Source organism: Pocillopora verrucosa, chromosome 3, assembly GCF_036669915.1.
Source record: "Pocillopora verrucosa isolate sample1 chromosome 3, ASM3666991v2, whole genome shotgun sequence".
NCBI classification, from domain to species: domain Eukaryota; kingdom Metazoa; phylum Cnidaria; class Anthozoa; order Scleractinia; family Pocilloporidae; genus Pocillopora; species Pocillopora verrucosa.
The window spans coordinates 23,048,556-23,068,852 of NC_089314.1; the positions used below are offsets into that span (position 1 = coordinate 23,048,556).

General features: G+C 38.4%; 2 protein-coding genes across 5 annotated transcripts; both read right to left on the reverse strand.

The window, feature by feature from the left end:
* Positions 1–3,471: 3,471 nt before the first annotated feature.
* On the reverse strand, positions 3,472–10,548 carry LOC131787386 (uncharacterized). Its single transcript, XM_066164008.1, has 7 exons — positions 10,410–10,548; positions 8,416–8,706; positions 8,031–8,092; positions 7,844–7,933; positions 5,858–7,207; positions 5,598–5,669; positions 3,472–4,587 (listed from the first exon to the last, which is right to left on the reverse strand). The coding sequence occupies exons 1-7, from the start codon at positions 10,423–10,425 to the stop codon at positions 4,540–4,542; spliced, it is 1,929 nt and encodes a 642-aa protein (XP_066020105.1). The 5' UTR covers positions 10,426–10,548; the 3' UTR covers positions 3,472–4,539.
* A 398-nt stretch (positions 10,549–10,946) lies between these two features.
* Positions 10,947–19,862, reverse strand: LOC131787395 (ankyrin-3). Of its 4 annotated transcripts, none has more exons than XM_066164634.1 (9): positions 19,618–19,862; positions 18,185–18,283; positions 15,968–16,255; positions 15,265–15,335; positions 15,089–15,172; positions 14,304–14,825; positions 13,600–13,662; positions 13,243–13,293; positions 10,947–11,936 (listed from the first exon to the last, which is right to left on the reverse strand). In XM_066164634.1, the coding sequence occupies exons 2-9, from the start codon at positions 18,204–18,206 to the stop codon at positions 11,820–11,822; spliced, it is 1,218 nt and encodes a 405-aa protein (XP_066020731.1). In that variant the 5' UTR covers positions 18,207–18,283; positions 19,618–19,862; the 3' UTR covers positions 10,947–11,819. The 4 variants fall into 4 exon arrangements, with proteins under 4 accessions (XP_066020731.1, XP_066020729.1, XP_066020730.1 ...); XM_066164632.1 differs by having other exon boundaries at positions 15,968–16,258; XM_066164633.1 differs by lacking the exon at positions 19,618–19,862 and adding an exon at positions 18,532–18,730.
* Between the last annotated feature and the right edge of the window lie 435 nt (positions 19,863–20,297).

A 20,297-nucleotide genomic window follows, 5' to 3' on the forward strand; every position in this document is an offset into this window, starting at 1 on the left:
TGTCTTTCAATAAATTTGAATAAAATATGACGATTTCTAGACGAAAGCTATTGCCCAATCGAACAGAATACCGCCTGAGGGCATTCCATTATTAATGACCTAATTTTAGCATTTATGACCACACCCTTTTCGGCACCAAAAAATTAGCAACTGACTTTCAGCGCAGTATTACTCAGGATTTTGGTCCTCACTGATTGGACAATTTATTTCCTATGTTTAAAACATTATGATACAGTTTAGTGTCACTTCGGCCGAGTTGAAAAAGGTACAAAATGGCTTCAGTAGCTGTGTCACACGCATCTTTTATTAACTATGGCTTTCATTAATTGTAGCAGTTTATTACGTCGTATTTTCCATTTCAATATACATTTACATGGTAATCGTGTTTATTGTTTTCATATTGTTATTGTCGTGTATGTTTTCTTTGGCTTGTTAATCATGTATTGCATGCTCTATCTCTGTGCTTTCAATATCTTTATCTTTCAATATCTTCATCTAAACCAAGACCAAACCTACCTAAAACTGTTATTATATTCCCTTTGTAGAAAGTGGACGTTAGGACTCTATATATTTCCTTTAGTGATCATATAAAAGGACCTCTTGTTGCAGCGTTTAGATCACCCCTGATGAAGGCACTAGACAGGAGTGTCGAAACGTTGGGTCTATGAATTGTAACTTCGGTTACATTCATTAAATCTGCAAACCAGTGTAGCTTCAAACTATGTCTGATTGTCCACCTGGTTGCCGTGTGAACTTTAATAGACTTTATATTTGTTCTCAATCAACCGAGGCGGCATTTAACGAATCAAGGGGTGTGATTTTTTTCGCGTGTTAACTTTTTGCTGGGCTTATGCATTTACGTTAAGGTAAGCAAATTATGGGAGGCGATTGCACAGCGCTTTATGCAAACTAAGAAAATAGGATAACTTTCGTAGCGCGAAATTCGATTGCCCTAAAATTTGGTAGATGAATCTGACAGCGTCAGTGATGTGATTGAATACACGTAACCTGTTGAGCAAAAAAAAAGGAAGAAACTAGCAGAACATGACTATGCGAAAAAAATCTCACCTCCTGCTATCACACAAAAGGGTCAATTAGATGTCGGTTTGTGTAAACACAAAAAAATTGTGGGAGGAGATTATTCAGTTTTTCTTGCTTACGAAGCGCGAAATTTAAATATACTCGGAATATGCACTATTGAGTGTGTGCGACTATTTCCACTCGCCATTGTTTTTTTAAACTCCTTTCGTTGAATTGAAATACGGAAAGAGAAAGATACCCGTAAAAATACATGAATTAACGACGCGCGAGGCTTCGGACGTTATTACCAGGTTTAAATCACACGCTAGAGGAAGGAGAATATGAACCTTTTTGTGCACGTCAGGAACAAAATCTCATTCACGCAGCGCGAAATTTAAATACCCGCACATTAAACAATCGAGCAAATGACGATAGTCTCCTACATGATTCAACGGCGTGGTAGGCTTCGGTCGTTAATACCAGGTTACACATGCTCTCATCACCTTTGTATCGCACAGTGAGCCTCTAATTGAATATATCTTTCGCCAGTTTTAAGCAATGTAAAGGAAAAAACGGTGACATTTCTTTACATCAGATACGAAAGCTACAGTCACCCCACCAATTACCCCACCGTGACTATTTGCATCCTAAAAAATCTACCAGAATCACCCCCACGGGGAGGATTTGTCGTATCATCAGTTTTGCCCATGGTATAAATCTGCCGCTCGTATGATAATCGGAAATTTTGAAAAATCCCGCGTGTATTTTAAAGCTGTTTCCGCCATTGTTCCAAGGTAGCCATATACGGTCATTGTAATCGTTAAACAAAGCCTGCTCAACTTTCAGCTGATCCGCTTTTCTTGATACGAATACTAGCAAAACAATTGCTTTACTGCGGCCTGGCAAACGCTAAACCGCCAGGATCACTTCATACTGAGCTAAAACATTTACCCTGTTAGGGCCAAAAGTCACATCTCACAGATTTTAATAATTAGATATCATAATGTAGGTAATTCTCTGAAAGAATTGCACATATGTAGGCCCTTTGACATTCCAAGGGCCCTGAATTCGTGGTATTTCGCACTCACTCACTCACTCACTCACTCACTATTTCACCCCCCTCTGAGAATGTTCTTAAAAGGATGAAAAAGAAGCATTGTTACAGACAATTTAATGGTTTAAGTTAGAATAAGGGCTCATCTATATCTAATAATTATTGGCACAACAGACCATGTAAACTGATATTATATGGCTGAGATAATTCCGAGTAACTGAAAGGGCTCATATATTTAACAAATACAGGCACAAAAGACTTAATTAATGAAAAGTTACTTGATAGATTACACGATTCGATAAAAAAAATTCATCTTTTCCTTAAGAGAAACATAAAAACCAAAAATCTACTCATAAGACGAACACCTCGTGCTGTTGTCAAATATTTGTGTTATGACCATCACTTCTAGTTTGATACCCACTAACTTTGATACCTCGGATTACAAATGTATTGGGGGTATTGCAAATGGTTCTTCTATCTCCTGTTTATCTAATATCAAGAAAATTTGTGTCAGTAAGTCAGATCCGAAGCAAAGTTTGCTTTTCCTTGATATCAAGTCTAAATGGTGAAAACAACTAAATGACCTCCTCATTCAGATACGTTCTCTCTTATCAATGTTAATACCCATATAAGAGGGGAGCTGATTTCGTAGGATCCGAGCTGAAACCCTCGATCTCTCGAAGCTGATTAAAAGCTGCTGTGAAAGCATTAAGATTAGTGCAAAAAGAGCTGCATCGCCAGAAAAACAAGGAGCACGAGATTGCCAGTTACATAAACCGCTTAATGTTGAAATTTCTTCACTTTCAAGTGACAGTTGTGATGTTTACCTACCGAAGAGAACAGCCGCTTCAACAATTTCTTCAAGTACATAATTTTCTTCTCTCTGCTGTCCTTGGATGATACCAATATATCCAGGTTTCTTTTCTTTCAGACGTTGAAGTGGAAATTGGCACTTTTTCGGATGAATCTTCCACTTTCCTTTCATCAGATGTCATGTGTTCTCTGTCATTTCTGAGGTGATGTTCTGATAATTTCTTTCCTAAGTATCAAACTTCAGGTTGGAATTTCTTTTCTACTTTTGTCTTTGATTGATTCTCCGATGTCTTCTTCTACAATTTCAGGCGTCTGATCCATAAGAGAGTCAGAGAGTGTCGGTTAAGCCCAGCATTTTCAACTGAATCTTTTACCTCGAGTTCAATATCATTTTGGAAATAATTAGATAATGGAAACCCATCCAAACAGGCATCTTGTCAAAATAGAAGCACGGTTGGAGTAAATGAAAGACTCAGCCTGCAAAGCAGGTAGAGGCAAGCTCAAGTCGAGGTTAATCAAGGAGAAAGCGAAGCCAAATGGCTTAATAACGGGAAGTTTTCAAATACGACAGCGAAAACCCTACGTAAACTCATTCTGTAATTTTTATTGTCTGATCACATGACCTAACTTAACACGTGATAAACTCATCGGATCAATATAAATATATGAGCAACTTTGTACCTACCCCTCTCCTAACCCAACACTAACTCTGACGCGTTATCAGTTGGCTGTTGTTAAGTTAGGGGAGGGGTAGGTGCGCAGTTGACACTGATCCAACTCATCAATTAACGTACTTCAAGCGATGAAAAATTACTTTCCATTGCTATATAAATAGTGGTGATGTTTTTTGATGTGTACGCCATCTACAGTGAAAACAAATTGAATATTTCCTTATACACCACAGTGTCTTGTTATTTATATATGTATATATATCGCTCAGCCACCGTGCTTCGAAATATTTGTATAAAAATTGCTTTGTTTGCAATTATCACGCAATCAAAAGACCAAACTAAAATCATCTTGATAAATGCCACATTTTGGCCAAAACTCTATTCATACCCTAACCTATCCCTAAAATAAATACAATTCAGAGTTAAAGAAGAGAAGAGAAAGAACAGCTATTTACAACGCGAACACTTCGTGATGTTTCCTCTTCATCAAATTGTTGACCATCACTTCTTGTTAGACTTAGGGTTAAGTGGATGAGGGATGACGCAGGGATGGATACGTTGTCTCTTATAAGTGTTAAAAATATTTGAAATCTATCCATCTCGACGAAATGTTTCACATTGAATCGGTTTAAATCTTTGAGGTAGAACTGTGAGCAATTGGCACATGTCAAATAACCAGGTCTTATTATCAGTGACTACCACTAAGTTGTGAATTGAATCGTAGAAAAAGTTTACAAAGTGATTAAGAATCGGGGCTGGCATTTCAACTAACTTAAGACATTTTTTTACCAAGAATATATTGTTTACCCACTAATCCAAACTACTGTCAAATTATTTTGATAACCTCAAAGTGAATTATTTAGAAATAGTCGAATGACCACTAACAGTTTAACTGGCTATTCCTTCGTCTCTATCCACTGCCTGGTACTTCAAACTCCGCATTGGTCTCCTTTACTCTCGTCGTATAACAGGTGCCCTTGATTATGAAGAAAGGACTCTGCTTTGGGTTTTCCGCTTCCTTAATCGGTTCTTGAAATATAATGAGAAACGCAACATTAGCGTTTTTATTTACCTTGAATCCTTTGGTGAGAGCCCTGAAATATTTTAATCCTTTCACCCCTAAGAGAGACTAACATCTAATTTCTCCTTACAATATCACCGTGCAATCACACATCACGGTCATGAGGATAAAGGAAATAATCACCAACTTCTTAGCTCTTGATTGTTTCAACAAATTCGCCTTGAAAGCACCTCAGGAAACGTAAACGTGAACAGTATCGAGAATATACATGCTGATGTTAGGGTGTAAAGGGTTAAAGAGAGCTGAGATTGTTTCTCTTTATTAGAAAAACAAAACTTGACTCGCGTCTCTTGAACTTATACTTGTCACTATCCCTCACTGGGAAGGGAAATGGGGTGACGATTTCGTAGGAGCCGAGCAGATACCCTCGAATTTCTGGAAGCGCACAGTTTACCTCGGGGTTAGTTCTCGGAAACTGTTTTGTCCTGAAACAGATGGAGTTCGCAGGCAAATATCCCAACATGTTGTGGTGCCAAATGAAGCCAATTTCTTGCATTAAACAATTATATATTCGCCTCAGGCTCGTTGATTATAATCCCCGAGACGAATTCGAGGGGATTATTCAACAATGTTTACCGAGCCTGAAGCAAAAAATTGTTTTATTGTAATTGCTCGAGTGCTTTCGAATTCTGTTGTTAATCTGTAAATAATTGCGCCTTTTTTGTTACAATTGTGTTGATTACTCATATCAAGATAAACAGGCAGTTTAAACAGGTTTATACAATTCAATCAGCAAAAACTCCACATCTTATATTTTGAAAACCAAACTCAGTGGCGTCTTTTGCGCTCTTCGCGACTGAGTTTTCCCTCTATTGCACTTATCACTTCCTTGCGATATGATTATGGCCAGATATGACGCAATCCAGAGCGCACGCATCTCTATAATCACTAGAGCAATTATACTTAAGTTGTTACATTCGACGTTACTTCGGTCAAGGATTAAACAGTGATTTATTACCTTGGAATCACCAGATATTTTCCGATTGCCTCTCCCACATGGTGATGATTGAGATTTCTTGAGTTCAGCTGCCTGCAATTGGGAACAAAAGCGACAGGTTTGAGTGGGCGTTGGCAATTTAGAACAGGTATTAAAAGGTATTTAACCTCTGAATAACTCTTTTTTCAACTGATAAAAAAGAGCTTCATCACCGGAAAAACAAAATGTACGAGACTGCCAGTTACATAAACTGCTAAATGACATTGGTGATGTTTACTTACCGAAGAGAACAGTCGCTTTAAAAATTTGTCCAGGTACATAATCTGCTTCTCTCTGCCCTTTCTGGATAGGATCAGCGAGTCCAGTTTTCTCTTCTCTGCTGCTGTCATATTCCCTTGTTCTGATTGTAGATCTGCGAAACTTTTGTTCAGATTATTATGCACGGCTCTCAAGCTACAATGCGAAAAATCGTAAAATTTCTCTCTTAAGAACTCATCGCACTTGCACGCTTCCCTCATCATGCCCATCACTTGTGTGTACAGTTCCTGAATGGTTGTGTTATGTCTGGAGATCAAATCCAATTTCTTAGTAACATGGAAAGCTTCTCCTTTCAGCTCAGGTATCTTGAGATTTTCTTCTACAACCGACAGCTTCTCCTGCAGATCCCTCAGCTTTTCGGAAATCTTTGGCGCTTTGGAAGATGAATTTTCCTCTTTCTCTTCACTTGTTTTTCTGTTTTCTTCTACACCTTCAGACGCCTGAGTGGAAAACTGTTCCATCTCTTCAGCTGGTGTTCTGATAATTTCTTCAACAACTTCAACCGTCTGGGTGTAAATTTGAACTGCTATGAATGAATCTTCCAGGCTTTTATCTTCGACTGGTGTTCCGATAATTCCTTTTTCCACCTCAGACGTCTGAGTGGAAATCTCCTTGTGGTATGAACCTTCCCTTTGAAATTCGGCTGATGTCCCGATAATTTTTACTTCACCTTCAGACGTTGGAGTGGAAATCGGCACTCTGTCTGATGGATCTTCCAGGTTCGTTTCATCGGATGGTCTGTATTCTTCTCCAACTACAGGGTTTTGTGTCCTAATCTGCTGTTTGATGGGTGAATCTTCCCTCCATTTCTCACGTGGTGTTTCGGTAAATTTTTCTACAGTATCAGACTCCTGGGTCGAGATCTCTTTCTGGCCTTTGTCTTCAGTTGATCTTCCGACGATTTCTTCCATAACTTCAGGCGTCTGAACACCAATCTGCTCTTTGGCGGGTGAATCTTCCCCTTTCGTTTCATCAGATTTTCTAAATACTTCTTCAGTTTCATTCGTCTGAGTCGAAATATGCACTTTGAGGGGTGAATCTTCCAGCCATCTCTCAGCTGATGTCCCATTAGTTTCCTCTAAAGTGTCAGGCGTCTGGGTAGAAATCTCTTTCCGATCTTTGTCCTCAATTAGTTTTGCGATGTCTCCTTGCATAACTTCAGGCGTCTGAAAGGAGATCTGCTCATTGCTGGGTGGATCTTTACGGCTTTTGACATCAACTGATGTTCTGACTGATGTTCCGATAATTTTCTCAAGAACTTCAGGTGTCTGTGCAGTGATTTGACAGGTAGCATCAAAATATCTCTTCAGTTCCTGTTTGGGGAGTTGTAGCAACTAAGTGAACAAGTTATGAAAGGAAGTGATCCTCTTCCATTATCATTCAGTAACCTAACAATTCTGCGGAACGAATACTTCGAAATAAACAGAGACTGATTGATAGGCACTGTCAGGAATGTATCACTTTTAACCCCTAAACTCCCAAAAGTAACCAAGACAGAATTTCTCCTTACAATATCAATACGATATCAAGCAGGCAAGTGATGAGAATAAAGGAATATATTAATTAGGGGATTACCAGTTGATCCAATACCAAATTCTTCAAACTAACATCACAAGAATTATATGGCAGACAGTAAGAAGAATTACTAAAGAGATCTTGGGAGTTTGAGGGTTAATATACATACCAAACCAGTGAATAGTGCTTTTCGCACCTGCTGGTTGGCTGGTTCGCTAGATTGGCAAGTGCTATTCATCACAAAAGCGTCACCCTCCGAGTTTTAAGAACATTACAACACACCCGGCTGAGCCTCGTGAGCCACTCTTTTGTTCTTACCACATCTTTACGTCATCTGAGATCTTTTACTGAACAGACCCACCGCAACATAGAATCGATTTGTTAAACATATGTTGGATTAAAAAAAACCTGCTAGAATTGGTTTCTTAAAGTACCTCAACGGATGTGTTAAATTCTTTATCAGGACTCTTCCATATGAAAAATGTCCTCCTTTCGGTGCTGTCGACCCCCACGATGATCTCAGTCTGTTAAAAAAAAAATGGGTGCAATTACTGAGCCATACGCACATCTGTACTAACAAAAGATCAGTAAATTCACACTCTCTTATGGGTGAAGACATACCCCATCTTCAAGGCGAAATGTTCCTTGAATCTCCAGCATTATCATTCTTCTATCACTCGGACCTGCAGCGTTAAATATTCAGCATCAAAATTAGAAGGTCCTCAAATTTAAGCTTTAAACATGGGCACCTCTGGTATCTAGTGAACAATATAAGAATTTGACGCCTAGTCCAAAAACAGTTCCAAAAGAAAAACTGACTTGAAAATTTATCACGGCAACTTTAGTGTATGAGATCAATAGCCAGTTTGTGTTAATACCCAATGGTCACCTGCTGAATAGATTAACGTTTTTTAGAACGCCATAAAGCACATTTCGAAGAGGTGCATAGGGAAAAAACAAATGAAACACCAGAATATAGCCAAGAGTCGAAAAAATTTAAGAATACCAATTAATCTGTCGGCCAATGATTGAAGTTCGATGGCCTTTAAAGCTTCAGCGAGTTTCCCAGCAGTGGCACCATGTTGACCTCCCTTTTCCATCCATCGCACCAAAAGTTTGATACAACGGTCGTGGTAAGAACAATTTTCTCTTTCAATAACTTCAATGGAACGTTCTTTGAATCCCAGTTTCCGAGCCAGTTCTTTCCATCTCGCTCCAATGCCCTCGGGGAGCTGTCGATCATGTATGTCAGACTCGGTCAGTGAGTAAAGAGGATCCAAAGAAACAAAGGAATAACCTAAAAAACATACATGCATTTGAAAACAGTTTCACGCTGCATAAGAAATTTTGACACTTATTGGTCATGCGAAATAAGAACAAAACTGTATGAACAGCAACTCAATGTAATGGAAATACGTAGGCTGCAATTGAGTCAACTGTTATTATCACATGATCACGCGATTGGAATCAGAACCAAAGACAACATTCCACCCCCGCTTTTCAAGCGATTACTAAACAATATCACCCCATGAGCTAAATGACTTGATAAAATAGCTAGAGAATCCAAAAGAAGGTATTTCGCTGAATAACATCCTCTTCTGGGGTACTGCATTGATCTCAAACCTTGCATTCGTTCCGATGTAAAGTAAACGAAATTATAAGCGTGATTGTAGTTTCTTGTCGATGACCCTTATCGTGTTTGTCTGGACTAAATTTAGATATCCTATTACTATAAAATTTCAAAGAGGTTGTGTACAAAAGGTTTCCGAACTTCATTTATGAATTGAATCTCCATATGGAGCAGCAAAGGTGCGTGTCAGTCTGAGAGACTCAAAAAACGGAAAAAATATGGCTGCACGTTTAATCACTGTCTCTGACTTAAAGGTTGCCCTCCCAGTAAGGAGCTCTTTAGAACGAAAGCGTTTGAAGCAACTTGTATTTATTCTTTTAAGGCTCTCTTAATCTTTCTCCGATCTTTTAAGTCTCTTTAAATAGTATTTTTAACGTTACATCCAGTGTTCTGACAAATTCAAAGTTCATCGTTTTTGTTTTGAGCACTTAGACATGCAAACAACGTTTTCAATATTGCAGTTCTGTGGCACACCTTCCCTTTCAAACTAAAATCCAGCCTCTTCTGGATCATTTATTTAATCTCGGTCTGATTCAATGATAGTTGATAAGAAATAGTTTTATATAGCTTATAGTATAGTCTAGTACAGATAATTAATTTAGCTAGATCATTCGATAATTGGTATGGTAATTAACCTATTGTTTTTTTACAAACACGGCTGGATGGAAGAGCATGTAGATATGAATTGATACCGAATAAATACATTTTACCTACCTACCTAAATAAATATTTTTACGATGAAACATAAAACGTGTAGCGAGGTTCCATCACAATTAAAAGATAAATATCTACAGAACTTTCAAGACTGTTGTATGGCTTTGTTATGTGCTAGTTTTGTGTTTAGATTATGCATGGAGGATGGGTATAAAACTACTACTCGACTTGCAAATTTGTCTTCGTTTACATTGTTTCTATAGCGCTTTGTTATTCCATACATTGTTTCTAATAAACACAGCCTAACCATGGGTAAATTTAGAAAAATTATACCACAAATTGAAGCTCATCTGATTAGGAAGACGACAGACCTAATGCAACAGAATATAATGAAGCTTTAAGACCTATCTTTGAAGCGATTTTAAAACGGATAATTAACGCAGTGAATTGCGCAATGGCGTCGCACGATTTGAATGAGTTTCAACTAATGTTTCACAATAAACCTTCGAAGCACAAGATTAGTGGTTGAAATAATTACTTCGTATACGACATGAAGAAAACATCCTCACAACGAATGTCTATATTGTTTAAATAATTCTTTCTTCAGCATTCATATATGATCGGCTCAGTGTAATGATGCAATTTTACGATTTTCACACTCCAGTCGCAAATGAGCTTGGATAGAGATTTCCGTTTGCAATAAAAGATCTGCTTACCCTCACTTTGCGTCATTCTATGAGTTCATAATCAATTCGCGCTGAAGAATCTTTTTTTAAGCCAACTTTGATCCGCTCACATGAATTACGAGGAGGTGCTAACGAAAGCATATATGCACTTGGCCTGCGTCAATTACAGCCTTCGTTATCCTTGGGGCCGAGGGCGAAGACCCTGGGAACGAGAATGAGCTATCTTTCACTGCGCATGCCATCTGCTCTCACTCGTTGGTCGCGGGCGCGCTCGAGCCCCTGTTCTGGAAACTTGGCGAAACTGAACTTCTTTTACCGACTTTATGTGCACTTTGTAGGCATAATCGATTCTGATATTCAGAACGAATCAGTAATATGTAATTTGTTCTATGGAAACGGGTAAAACATCAAACACTGCTGGAATGATTCCCTGTCAAAATGGGAAAGATGCGGCAATTAAATCTCTCAATTGGGGAGAAAAAAGAAAAAACTTCATACCCAATATACAGTGTCAATTAAGAACTCTGAGAAAAACGAAAATGATTAAGGATAAATACTGTCAGACACCGTTTACTATTCTCTTTCCTCCGCTACAATTCTACTAACAGCAGATTTACTTCTCTTACCTCTCTTCTTCGAAACCATTCTTTAACTCTAATATTGAATGGCTCTGATTAACCAAACTATAGAGTGTACGCTTTAGTACTCACTATCGGTGGGCCCCAGTGTGCAAGCGGGCCAATGAAATCAAAGTCAAGAAATTCAACTTCAGAGTTGAAACCAAAATAACCTCGGACTTTTATTTCAAATCTTAAGTTAGAGCCAAATATATAGTATAAATCATACCAAACTCACTAGGTACTTCACAAAAGTATAGAGCGATCGAGGTTCAAAAAAATACATTTTCCTAGGAAAAAATTTCTGCCTGACCTATGCCTGTCTTTAACAGAGGATATCATCGGAACTAATCAATTCATTTGATTCTTCATAGAGAGTCCGTAGAGCATTGTACTAAATGAACAACTTCGATAAGATATATCCAACAACTCTGCACCTATGTTGGAGATTATGCGTACCTAGTAAATAAGCTAGTGATTACTGAGAGTACAGCAAGTAAACCACTGAGGGTGGGGGGGGGGGGAGGAGGGGGAAAGGAGGGGGAGCAGGTAGATAGCAAACTAGTTGACTATTTACAAAGCCAAATTAAGGCGTTGGACTCCATCGGGACTACTCATTGACGATTTTGAACTTGGATCATCCAGATCTCAAATCCTTTGCCTTTACTTCATGTCCATACCACTAACTGAGAAAAATTTAACCAGGGATGTAGCGCTAACCAAGAAAAGATTAGACTATCTGGTGCCGGAAAATGTAACTCCGGAGTATCCACTCTAATCAAGGTAAATATCGCATCCCCCGACGAACGACGACGGCTGATACTTATATCTTGTCCCTAGAATCTTTATCTTGGTTTCTGTCATTATCTGTTTTGTAAGAAGTAAGGACACAAGATGCTTTGTCTTGCGTTTTCTTCTTCTTTATCCTGGGGATCTTCGACTGCAATGAGAAACGTATCGTCGGAGTTTATCAACCCTCAACCCTTTCACTACCAAGAACTCATCATTAATTCTCCTTACTATCTGCCACAAAATTCTTATGATGTTAGTTTGGAGAATTTGGTATTGGATCAACTAAAATCCCCTAATCGCTATTTCTCTTTATTGTCATCACTAGTCTGCTTGACATTGCATTGACACTGTAAGGAGAAATTCTCTCTTGGTCACTGATGGGAGTTAAAGGGTTAAACCCCTATGAGTGACCAGCATCTAATTTCTCCTTACAGTATCAACGCTAAATCAAACATTAAGGTCATGAGAATAAAGGAAATGATCACCAACTAAAAAAGCTCTTTGTCAAATTCTCCTTGTCGGTACCGTCGGAATTTTATGGCAAACAGCAAGGAGAATATGCATACTGATGTTGGGATATAAATAGTTGAGCCCACTACTAAACCAGCTGTACTTCTTCAAGAAGAACGCCTTTATATTGGCTTCTTCGAACATGTTATCATAACGTGAGAGGAGCATATTTGTTGATCTCCGAACACCTAGGCTCAGAAGGCAAGGCTCAAAAAAATATGCTCCTGTTGATAATTCTCTTATAGCAGACATACAAAACGATTATCTGACGTTTGGCATAAGAACAATTTCTGCTTTCCAAATATTTACTTATAATCGACGTTATCACTATTATTGTCATTCACAATCTTGATGAAATAAATTCTGATTCGAGCTGCGAATGAAATTGAAGTGAAAAAATGATACTCGCAGAAAAGCAGTAATTTAATCAACTCAGAACACAAGAGAGTTAACCCTTTAACTCCCGGGAGTGACCAAGACATAATTTCTTCTTACTATATCTATAGAATATCATGCAGGTAAGAGATAAAAATAGAGAAAAATATCAATTATGGGATTAAGAATCGATCCGATTCCAAATTCTCCGGGCTAACGTAGTGAGAGTCATTTGGCAGACAGTAAGGAGAATTACTGATGAGATCTTGAGAGTTCAAGGATTAAAGAGAGTTATTTTATAGTAACTTTAACTCAATTTTCAGGCTTCTTTTCTGCAATTGCTTCAATTTCAGCTCACCTAAAATTAAGGATCATTTCTATACGTAAATTGTTGTTCTTAATTATCACGCTCTGGTTGGTAAATGTTGCGTCGACCTACTCGTATCGTTTAATCTCGTTTACCTTGGTTTACGTTATCTTGTGTACACAGGTGTAACTCAAATAGTCTCTAATGTTCTAAGTACTTTGTTATAAGGGGCGTTTTGATTCATGGATAACAAATCTCTTACCTTTGTTTTCAAATCTTTTAGCTGGGCTCCATCTGAATTAAATCTGAAATTCTGTTCAAAAGAGAAAATTGAATACACATTACAACACGGTCATTTTCAAAGAACCTTGCGAGGGGCAGGGAAGGGTTCGTAAATTTATCTTCGTATACAGTGTTCCCCTCCTTCTGTTCGCTCTGTCTAAAAGAGAATCGAGGCCAGTCAACAGCAGTTCCACTTTTATCAGTCAGACAAACTTTTTCTTAAAAATAGATTGGACGAAACGAATTGAAACTCGAACAGACGCTCGTGCATTCTGCAACTGACAGAAAACTGCAAAGGAAGGAATCACAATCTTAAGAAAAGAAACATTTTAAACACCTGAGCTGTTATCTGGGTTTGTCTCTGAGAAGGGAATGTTTGAGACTTCTTCAACTCATCTACCTGTGAATTGAAAAGAACAAAATAGGGATGAAAAAACACGACCAGGCGATAGCACAGTGCATTGCTAAATCCAGCATAAGACTTTTCGTCTATGTGAGCGATGTTTCTAAAGCTCGTAAACAGTTCACAACGATGAAAATACAATGCATTACCCAAAATAACTTATTCCATGGTTTAAATATATAGAACGGGCCAACATTTTGCTATTTACGTAGTATTTTTTCTAAGCCCCGTAACGCCGAGGAGAAATGCGAGTAATAAGCAAAATATCCACTCGTATTAATTGTTAAGCCATCGAGTAAAGTTTTCTTTGGTCCACTAATTTCCAGTATTTTGGCTTCTAGTTTCCGAAAGCCCAAACTCAGTTATGGATGACCCATCCAGACTCAACTAACAATGAATATCCCAGCATAAAAAAAAAAAGAGGGAGTCGCTCAACGGGTTCTACGTACTAAAAACTCAATAGTACAGAGGAAGTGAACTGATTTTATTGTATACAGAATGGTGTTTTGAGCAGAAGGAATAATTACCCTTGGAATTACAGCATGTACGATTTACACTTTCTAGGGGGTTTACACTGACAATCCATCTTACAGAGTGGAGTAACTTGACGTAGAAAACTTTTTTCCTTGATAACATACCGGAGAGAAAAGCCGTATCCAACGTCTCTCCAGCTGAATAATTTGACTTTCCCTGCCGTCTCGGTACGATACAAGGTTTTTCAGATTTCTTTTCTCCTCCTCCGTCATGCCATCTTTTTCCGATTCTAGGTCCCCCAGACGAGCGCTGAGATCATTATGCAGTGATCTCAGGCTGTGGTAGGCAAAGTCGTAGAAAGTTCTTCTAAGGGTATGGTTGCAATTACAAGCCTTTCTTGTCATTCCAGTTACTTCGGTGTAGAGCTCCTGTAGAGTTCGACTTTGTTTATCGATGAAATCCAACTTGCTGGTCCTCGCAAAAGTATCTCCCTTTAATTCGGGTATCTCCAAACTCTTCACCATGTCCATCAGCTTTCCTTGGAGATCTTCCAACTGGCTGGAAATTCTTTGCTCCTCTTCGGTAAAACCATTGTTCGCCCTTTCTGCCGATGAATCCATTTCGCCTGTAATTTCAACAGTTTCAGCAGCAATGCAGCTGCTAGCGTCAACATAGTTCTTCAGTTCCTGCAGCGCAGTATAAAATAAATCAGCAACCAGTAGATACTAATTTCATAAAACTTGTGATATTTGTGCGTCATTTACGGGGTTTTTCTCTTTTATTATACCGAATAACATGGAAATTCGACAGACAAAAACGAACTGATGCACCATTTTAAACAACACTTTATAAACCATGAAGAACTGTCGTCGTTTTCACTTACGATCGAAAATGTCGAAAGAGATAACTGTTTAACGAGTGAATATGGATCTGTAAAATTGATGCTTACCTCGAGGGATGTCTTAAATTCTTTTCCCTCACTCTCCCACATGAAAAATATAGTTTTCCCATAGCGGTCGATACCCAGCATGACCTGCGAATACCAAGTGATAAATTTTTAGTGATTTAAGAATCTCAGCGAGGAAGAGAAGGATATCTCTTTCAAATAAATGGACAAAAACACACCTCGTAGTTATCATTAAACTTAATGGTTCCAGTGATCTCAATCACTATTTTTCTTCTGCCATTTAATGGACCTGCAGTAAACGGGTGATCAGAAAGTTACTTTTTCTTGCAATGTCAAAATATCGTCAAGCAGACAAAAAAATATAACTCAGTTTGCTTAAAGGAGCCTTTATTTTGCATATGGCGTCTGTGAACAAGTACAGTTGCATAATTATAATAATATGTACGACAAAATGTGACCTATAACACAGGTGCAAATTTGTGACACGAATGCAGTTGGCAGGCAAGAAAAGACCATGAACACGTTCAAAAACTGCCAAGGTTCTTTCGTCAATAGGCGCTCAAAACGTGTAACTGATCAGAAGCTTTAAACAGCAGTTGAATTTATTTTTATTTAACGGATTACTATACACCGAATTTACTTCGAAGCATTTGTAGTGGTTTAAAATCAGTCTTTCTGTGTCTTTAAAAATTATTCACTACACTGAAGTAAATAATCGTTTTAGTATATACCCCACAGATACGAAAAAATAGTTTATTTTTTCAGTTCAATATACCAAAAAATTGTCAGAAAATTTTAAAAACTCTTGACGCGCGATTTTGTCCCATCGACTGCTCGGACGTGAATAGTACTTGCTATTCACCACTTCTAAGCTAACCAATCAGCGTGCGCGAAAAGCACCATTTACTTCTATACACATACCGAGTAATTTTTCAGCCAGAGTTTTGAGTCCTATATCTGTTAATGCCTCAGCCAATTTACCAGCAGTGGCTTCATCCCTGCCTTCTTTTTCCATCCATTTGACTAAGAGATCGACGCAGCGTTCCTTTTCAGATGGATTATCACTCTTTATTGAATCAATCACCGATTTTTGAAAACCTAATTTTCGAGCTAATTCCATCCATCTTGTTCCGATATCCTCGTGAAGCCCGCGTTCATAGACATCAGATTCGGTTAACGGATGACATGGATCCAGCGACACAACTGATTCTACTGAAGGGAAAAATAAAAGCTGGATATCAGGCATCTACTTTTGATAGAAGGATCATGTTTTTAATTAGAACAAACTGGAGCTGCTGCAAATAAACGGCAGGAGGGAGCAAGCCGTCCGGTAGTATTTAAACATATGGTGGGTTTTCAAACAAGGAAGAAGATTCAGAAAAATATATGTTTATGAACTAATAAAAAAGAATCACGCGTAGTTAAGCCCCGTTCAAACGGCCATGATAGGTGATTCTAGTTTCAACTATCTCGCGCGTTTGAACGCGATCTATCATCGACTATCATCAACTATCATGTAGTTTGGACATGTTAAAATTCGACATTATAGTTGATGATAGTTTTTGCCATTTGAACGAGCAAATGACATTGTATGATATTTTTCGGTCAGCAGTTTTTCCAAAAACGGGCTCAAACCGAAATATGGTAAAATGACTAAAGCAGCCGTCAAAATTTCGCAGAATGTCTCGTAGCTCTATCTTGTCATCTCTCGGTAGGCTTGAGTATCTTCAACACGCGACTTCTTGACTAAAATTTCAAATCCTACTGAAATTCCCCAACTACGCCCCTTGACACAAATAAAACACAATTCGCTTTTTGGCACAGAGAGAAATTCATAAAAAAAAAATTAAAGAATACGAACGAAAAGTAAACAACAACCAATGTCATGCTCAATAAACCTCTCTGCTATCCTACAACACCACGCAAAATCACCAGGGATGGGAGGGAGGGTGGGAAGAAAATGTAAAATCTCTGTTGTACGCTCGATGTGATAACTGACGCGAAATGAACTTCGAAACTCCTAGAGCCTAATACTGGAGGGTGATTTTTGCGCAATTAATCCGTTTGAATACATGCTTGTCCAAAGGAGGTAAATTGCTGACCTTAGCGCGCCATACTTGTTTACAATTACGCGATCTCACCGCGTGATTGTCAACCCTCGTCAATTCTCATGAACCGTTTGAACGCAAACATAATAGTCAATGATGATGAATGAGAGTTTAAAATATCGACTATCATCGACTATCATGGCCGTTTGAACGAGGATTTAGATTTAAAACGCAAGCATGAAAAACAGCAGTCACGAAGATCACTTAAACGATAGAGCGATTGAGTTGGACGCCGAAAGAACTGCGTCATATGGTCGATGCAGCAATTCGTATTCGAGTCAATACGTAAATGTTCGTAAAAGACACACTAAAAGTAGTAGATTACTGGTGTGTGTTGAGTGATTTAACAGTTTCTAAAAGCATTACATAATGTCGAAAGCCGCAAGACGTCAGGCACAATAATAAGGTTAATTTAACATGATTAAATCGGTAAAATGCCAAAGCTGAAGGTTTTACTCGAGGCATTTACTCACAATCTAAGGCTAGATTACGAATGCAAAATATGTTTAACTTTCCTTTTCCCGACTTCAATTTTTAGTTTGACGGCTAATAGCTTCCGGGTGGGTTAACAGAGTACATTGCTTTTAAGTATTTAAAGTTGTTTTTGGTGGTTTTGGCTCAAATTTATTCAGTAAAGCAACGAACCATTAAATTACTTTGTCTAATGATAAGGAAATTCCGATCTGTTTGCTAAAAGCACTCGTGATTCGACAAAACGTTTCAAACAACAAAACAACAAAATGTATAAAAAAACACGAGTAATGACCTCAGCGAGAGAAACTGAGTTTAAACATGTATTTATTTGAGAAAATTTTGACCGAGCATAACGATTGAATTGTGATGTTATGATGCTTAATGTATTAAATTCAACGCTTCAGACAGCCTAGTTCGTCCGAAACAAGTTTAAACGCATCCTTCTCCTCTTTCCCCTGTCAATATCTCAACTCCCTACCATACCTGCTACAAGCTTTTGGCTCATAAGAAAATGACTTTACCGAGCATCTAATTTTGCAACAATTTCCATCCTTACCGTGACATAACTTTTGAGCCATTCTTCTAGTTTACAACAACTCCTCAGAATTTGTGGCGTACTGTCGGTAAATTCGCGGCGGAAGTGACTCGTTCTTTCCTGAAAAGGAATGGTTTAAATGGTTATTTATGTTAGGTTAAAGAGACGAAAAACGCATTTCAATTCTACGTTTGTAATTACTGTTAAATTAGCGTAGTACAGTCCTTTATGTACCATACTTAATTCAATAATACCAGTTTTTAACCACTGCCCGCAGTTGGAAGAGGCAAATGTCCAAGTATCTCCTTGATGACGTGTATCGATTCATAATGCTGTTTCAACCCCTTTAAATTTAACAAAATGATTACCTTTTCCCTTCGATCAACGACAGCCCCGCCGCTACTGGAGTATGAAATTGGGAAACACCAATTAAGAAACGGCGAAGAACCTTTCTTCAAGACATACTAAAGAGATTTTAAGGGTAACTTCCTCGTTCAATACGCTGAAGTGGAGATCGGTGTTTGTCCCACTACTTAGGCTTACGATAATGACCTTCTATGATCGAATGAAAACGGACGCTTACCACGGAAACAGATTATCTATCAAACTTCTTACTGATCCGTGATGACCTCCCTATTATTTAGTCACCAATGAATTTTTATAGTCATAAGCACTGAGCAATAAGTCAGGGAAAATTCCCGTAATGAAGCAAACGTATCAATGTGATGACTCAAAGTTTAAAGTAGAAAAGTCAGCTCTGGTTTTGAGAAAAAGGGTAAAGGAAATAATCTAGGGCAACGCAGTAAACGGTTTCGGAGTGTTGTGATATGCGTGGCGTTACCATTGTGACATAGGAATAGACACAACTGATAATGTCAAACACAATTGATTAGGATACATTGCCTCACAAAAGATCATATACCAAGAGAAACTGAGCCTATAGAAATTCACTGCTTTGAGGAAATTTTAACTAATCATATTGATTGAATTATTGTGTTTTGATGTGAGATTTAGTCACTTGATTTCCGCCCTTCCGAGAGCAATTTGACGGGATTAGTTTGTACGCACACCTCCCCCCTCCTTTTACTCCTCACGTCCCTACCCTACACACCTTACCATGCGCTTTGCCCATGCGGAAATACGTTCAGCAAATATTTAATTTTGCGATTATCTTCACTCCTATGCTTCCAGAGTTTGGAGAAATTCTTCCATCTCACAACAAGTCCTAAGGAATTGATCGCGGGTCTGTCTTCTCTTAGGCAGAAAATGCGAAATGGAGGGGGCTTTACATCTAGTCTTTCTCTCCTGAAGAGAGAACTTTTCCAACAGCCATTTATATCAGATGAAAACGAAGGAATCATCAACTTTTGATTTTAAGCACTTACTTGATGTGAAATTAGCGCTATGCGTTGTTTTTATAACAACTTTGATCCGGTAAATGCCAATATACGTACCTGATTACCCGCACCTAGACGTCGCTCAAGTTTCTTTGATGGCGTCGTTCGATTCAAGAATCGCATCCAATCAATCAATTTATCACCTTTTTCAACGGCTGCTACAACTAAGTAGGAGTATGAAATTGGCGAATGTTAAGAAGCGGGGAAGATGGGCTTATTCTGGGGCGGCGAACGAATTGAAATTGCAATGTCATGATGTCGGTGTTTTTCCCGAGGTTAAAACTTGCTCGCGAATGTCGCTCTACTCTAGCCCTGAGAGAGAGAAAAAGCCGGCAAAATTCTTTAAAAATATCATTCTTGGGATGCCTTCATTGTTCTCCGATGACCCCTCCCTTCAATATTTACTGGTCAGGACGGAAATAAATCAGGGAAAACTCCCGGTCAGCAAGCGAACGCTAAATCCCCTTGTAAGAACATAACTTCAAGCCGAGATTAAAAACACAGCTTTAGATTTGAGGGATACAGGCGGAAACACAAATTGGAAAAAAACAAGCAAAGCAGTGTTTTGGAGAACTTTGGCATGAGAACATTGCCTTTTCTTTAATTTCTAGTTTCTTAGAAATCGCTGATTTTCTCTTTACTTTCACTTTCAGTTCTTTATTTGAAAACCTGCTTTACATGCACTTTACAGCAATTGCTAAATCATCCTTATATTTTAATAAGTCAGTATGAAGATT

What these genes read in the sequence shown, in the direction of transcription:
- LOC131787386 (XM_066164008.1), bottom strand. An exon ending in ATTGGCCGACAGATTAATTG is followed by an intron (nt 8,093 to 8,415) that starts GTATTCTTAAAT and finishes TTAACGCTGCAG; the next exon opens with GTCCGAGTGATAGAAGAATG. An exon ending in TAAAGCGACTGTTCTCTTCG is followed by an intron (nt 5,670 to 5,857) that starts GTAAGTAAACAT and finishes TCCCAATTGCAG; the next exon opens with GCAGCTGAACTCAAGAAATC.
- LOC131787395 (XM_066164632.1), bottom strand. Translation starts at nt 18,206, where the DNA reads ATGGCTCAAAAGTTATGTCACG. An exon ending in AATTTAAGACATCCCTCGAG is followed by an intron (nt 14,826 to 15,088) that starts GTAAGCATCAAT and finishes ACTGCGCTGCAG; the next exon opens with GAACTGAAGAACTATGTTGA. An exon ending in TAAAAGATTTGAAAACAAAG is followed by an intron (nt 11,937 to 13,242) that starts GTAAGAGATTTG and finishes TTCTCATTGCAG; the next exon opens with TCGAAGATCCCCAGGATAAA.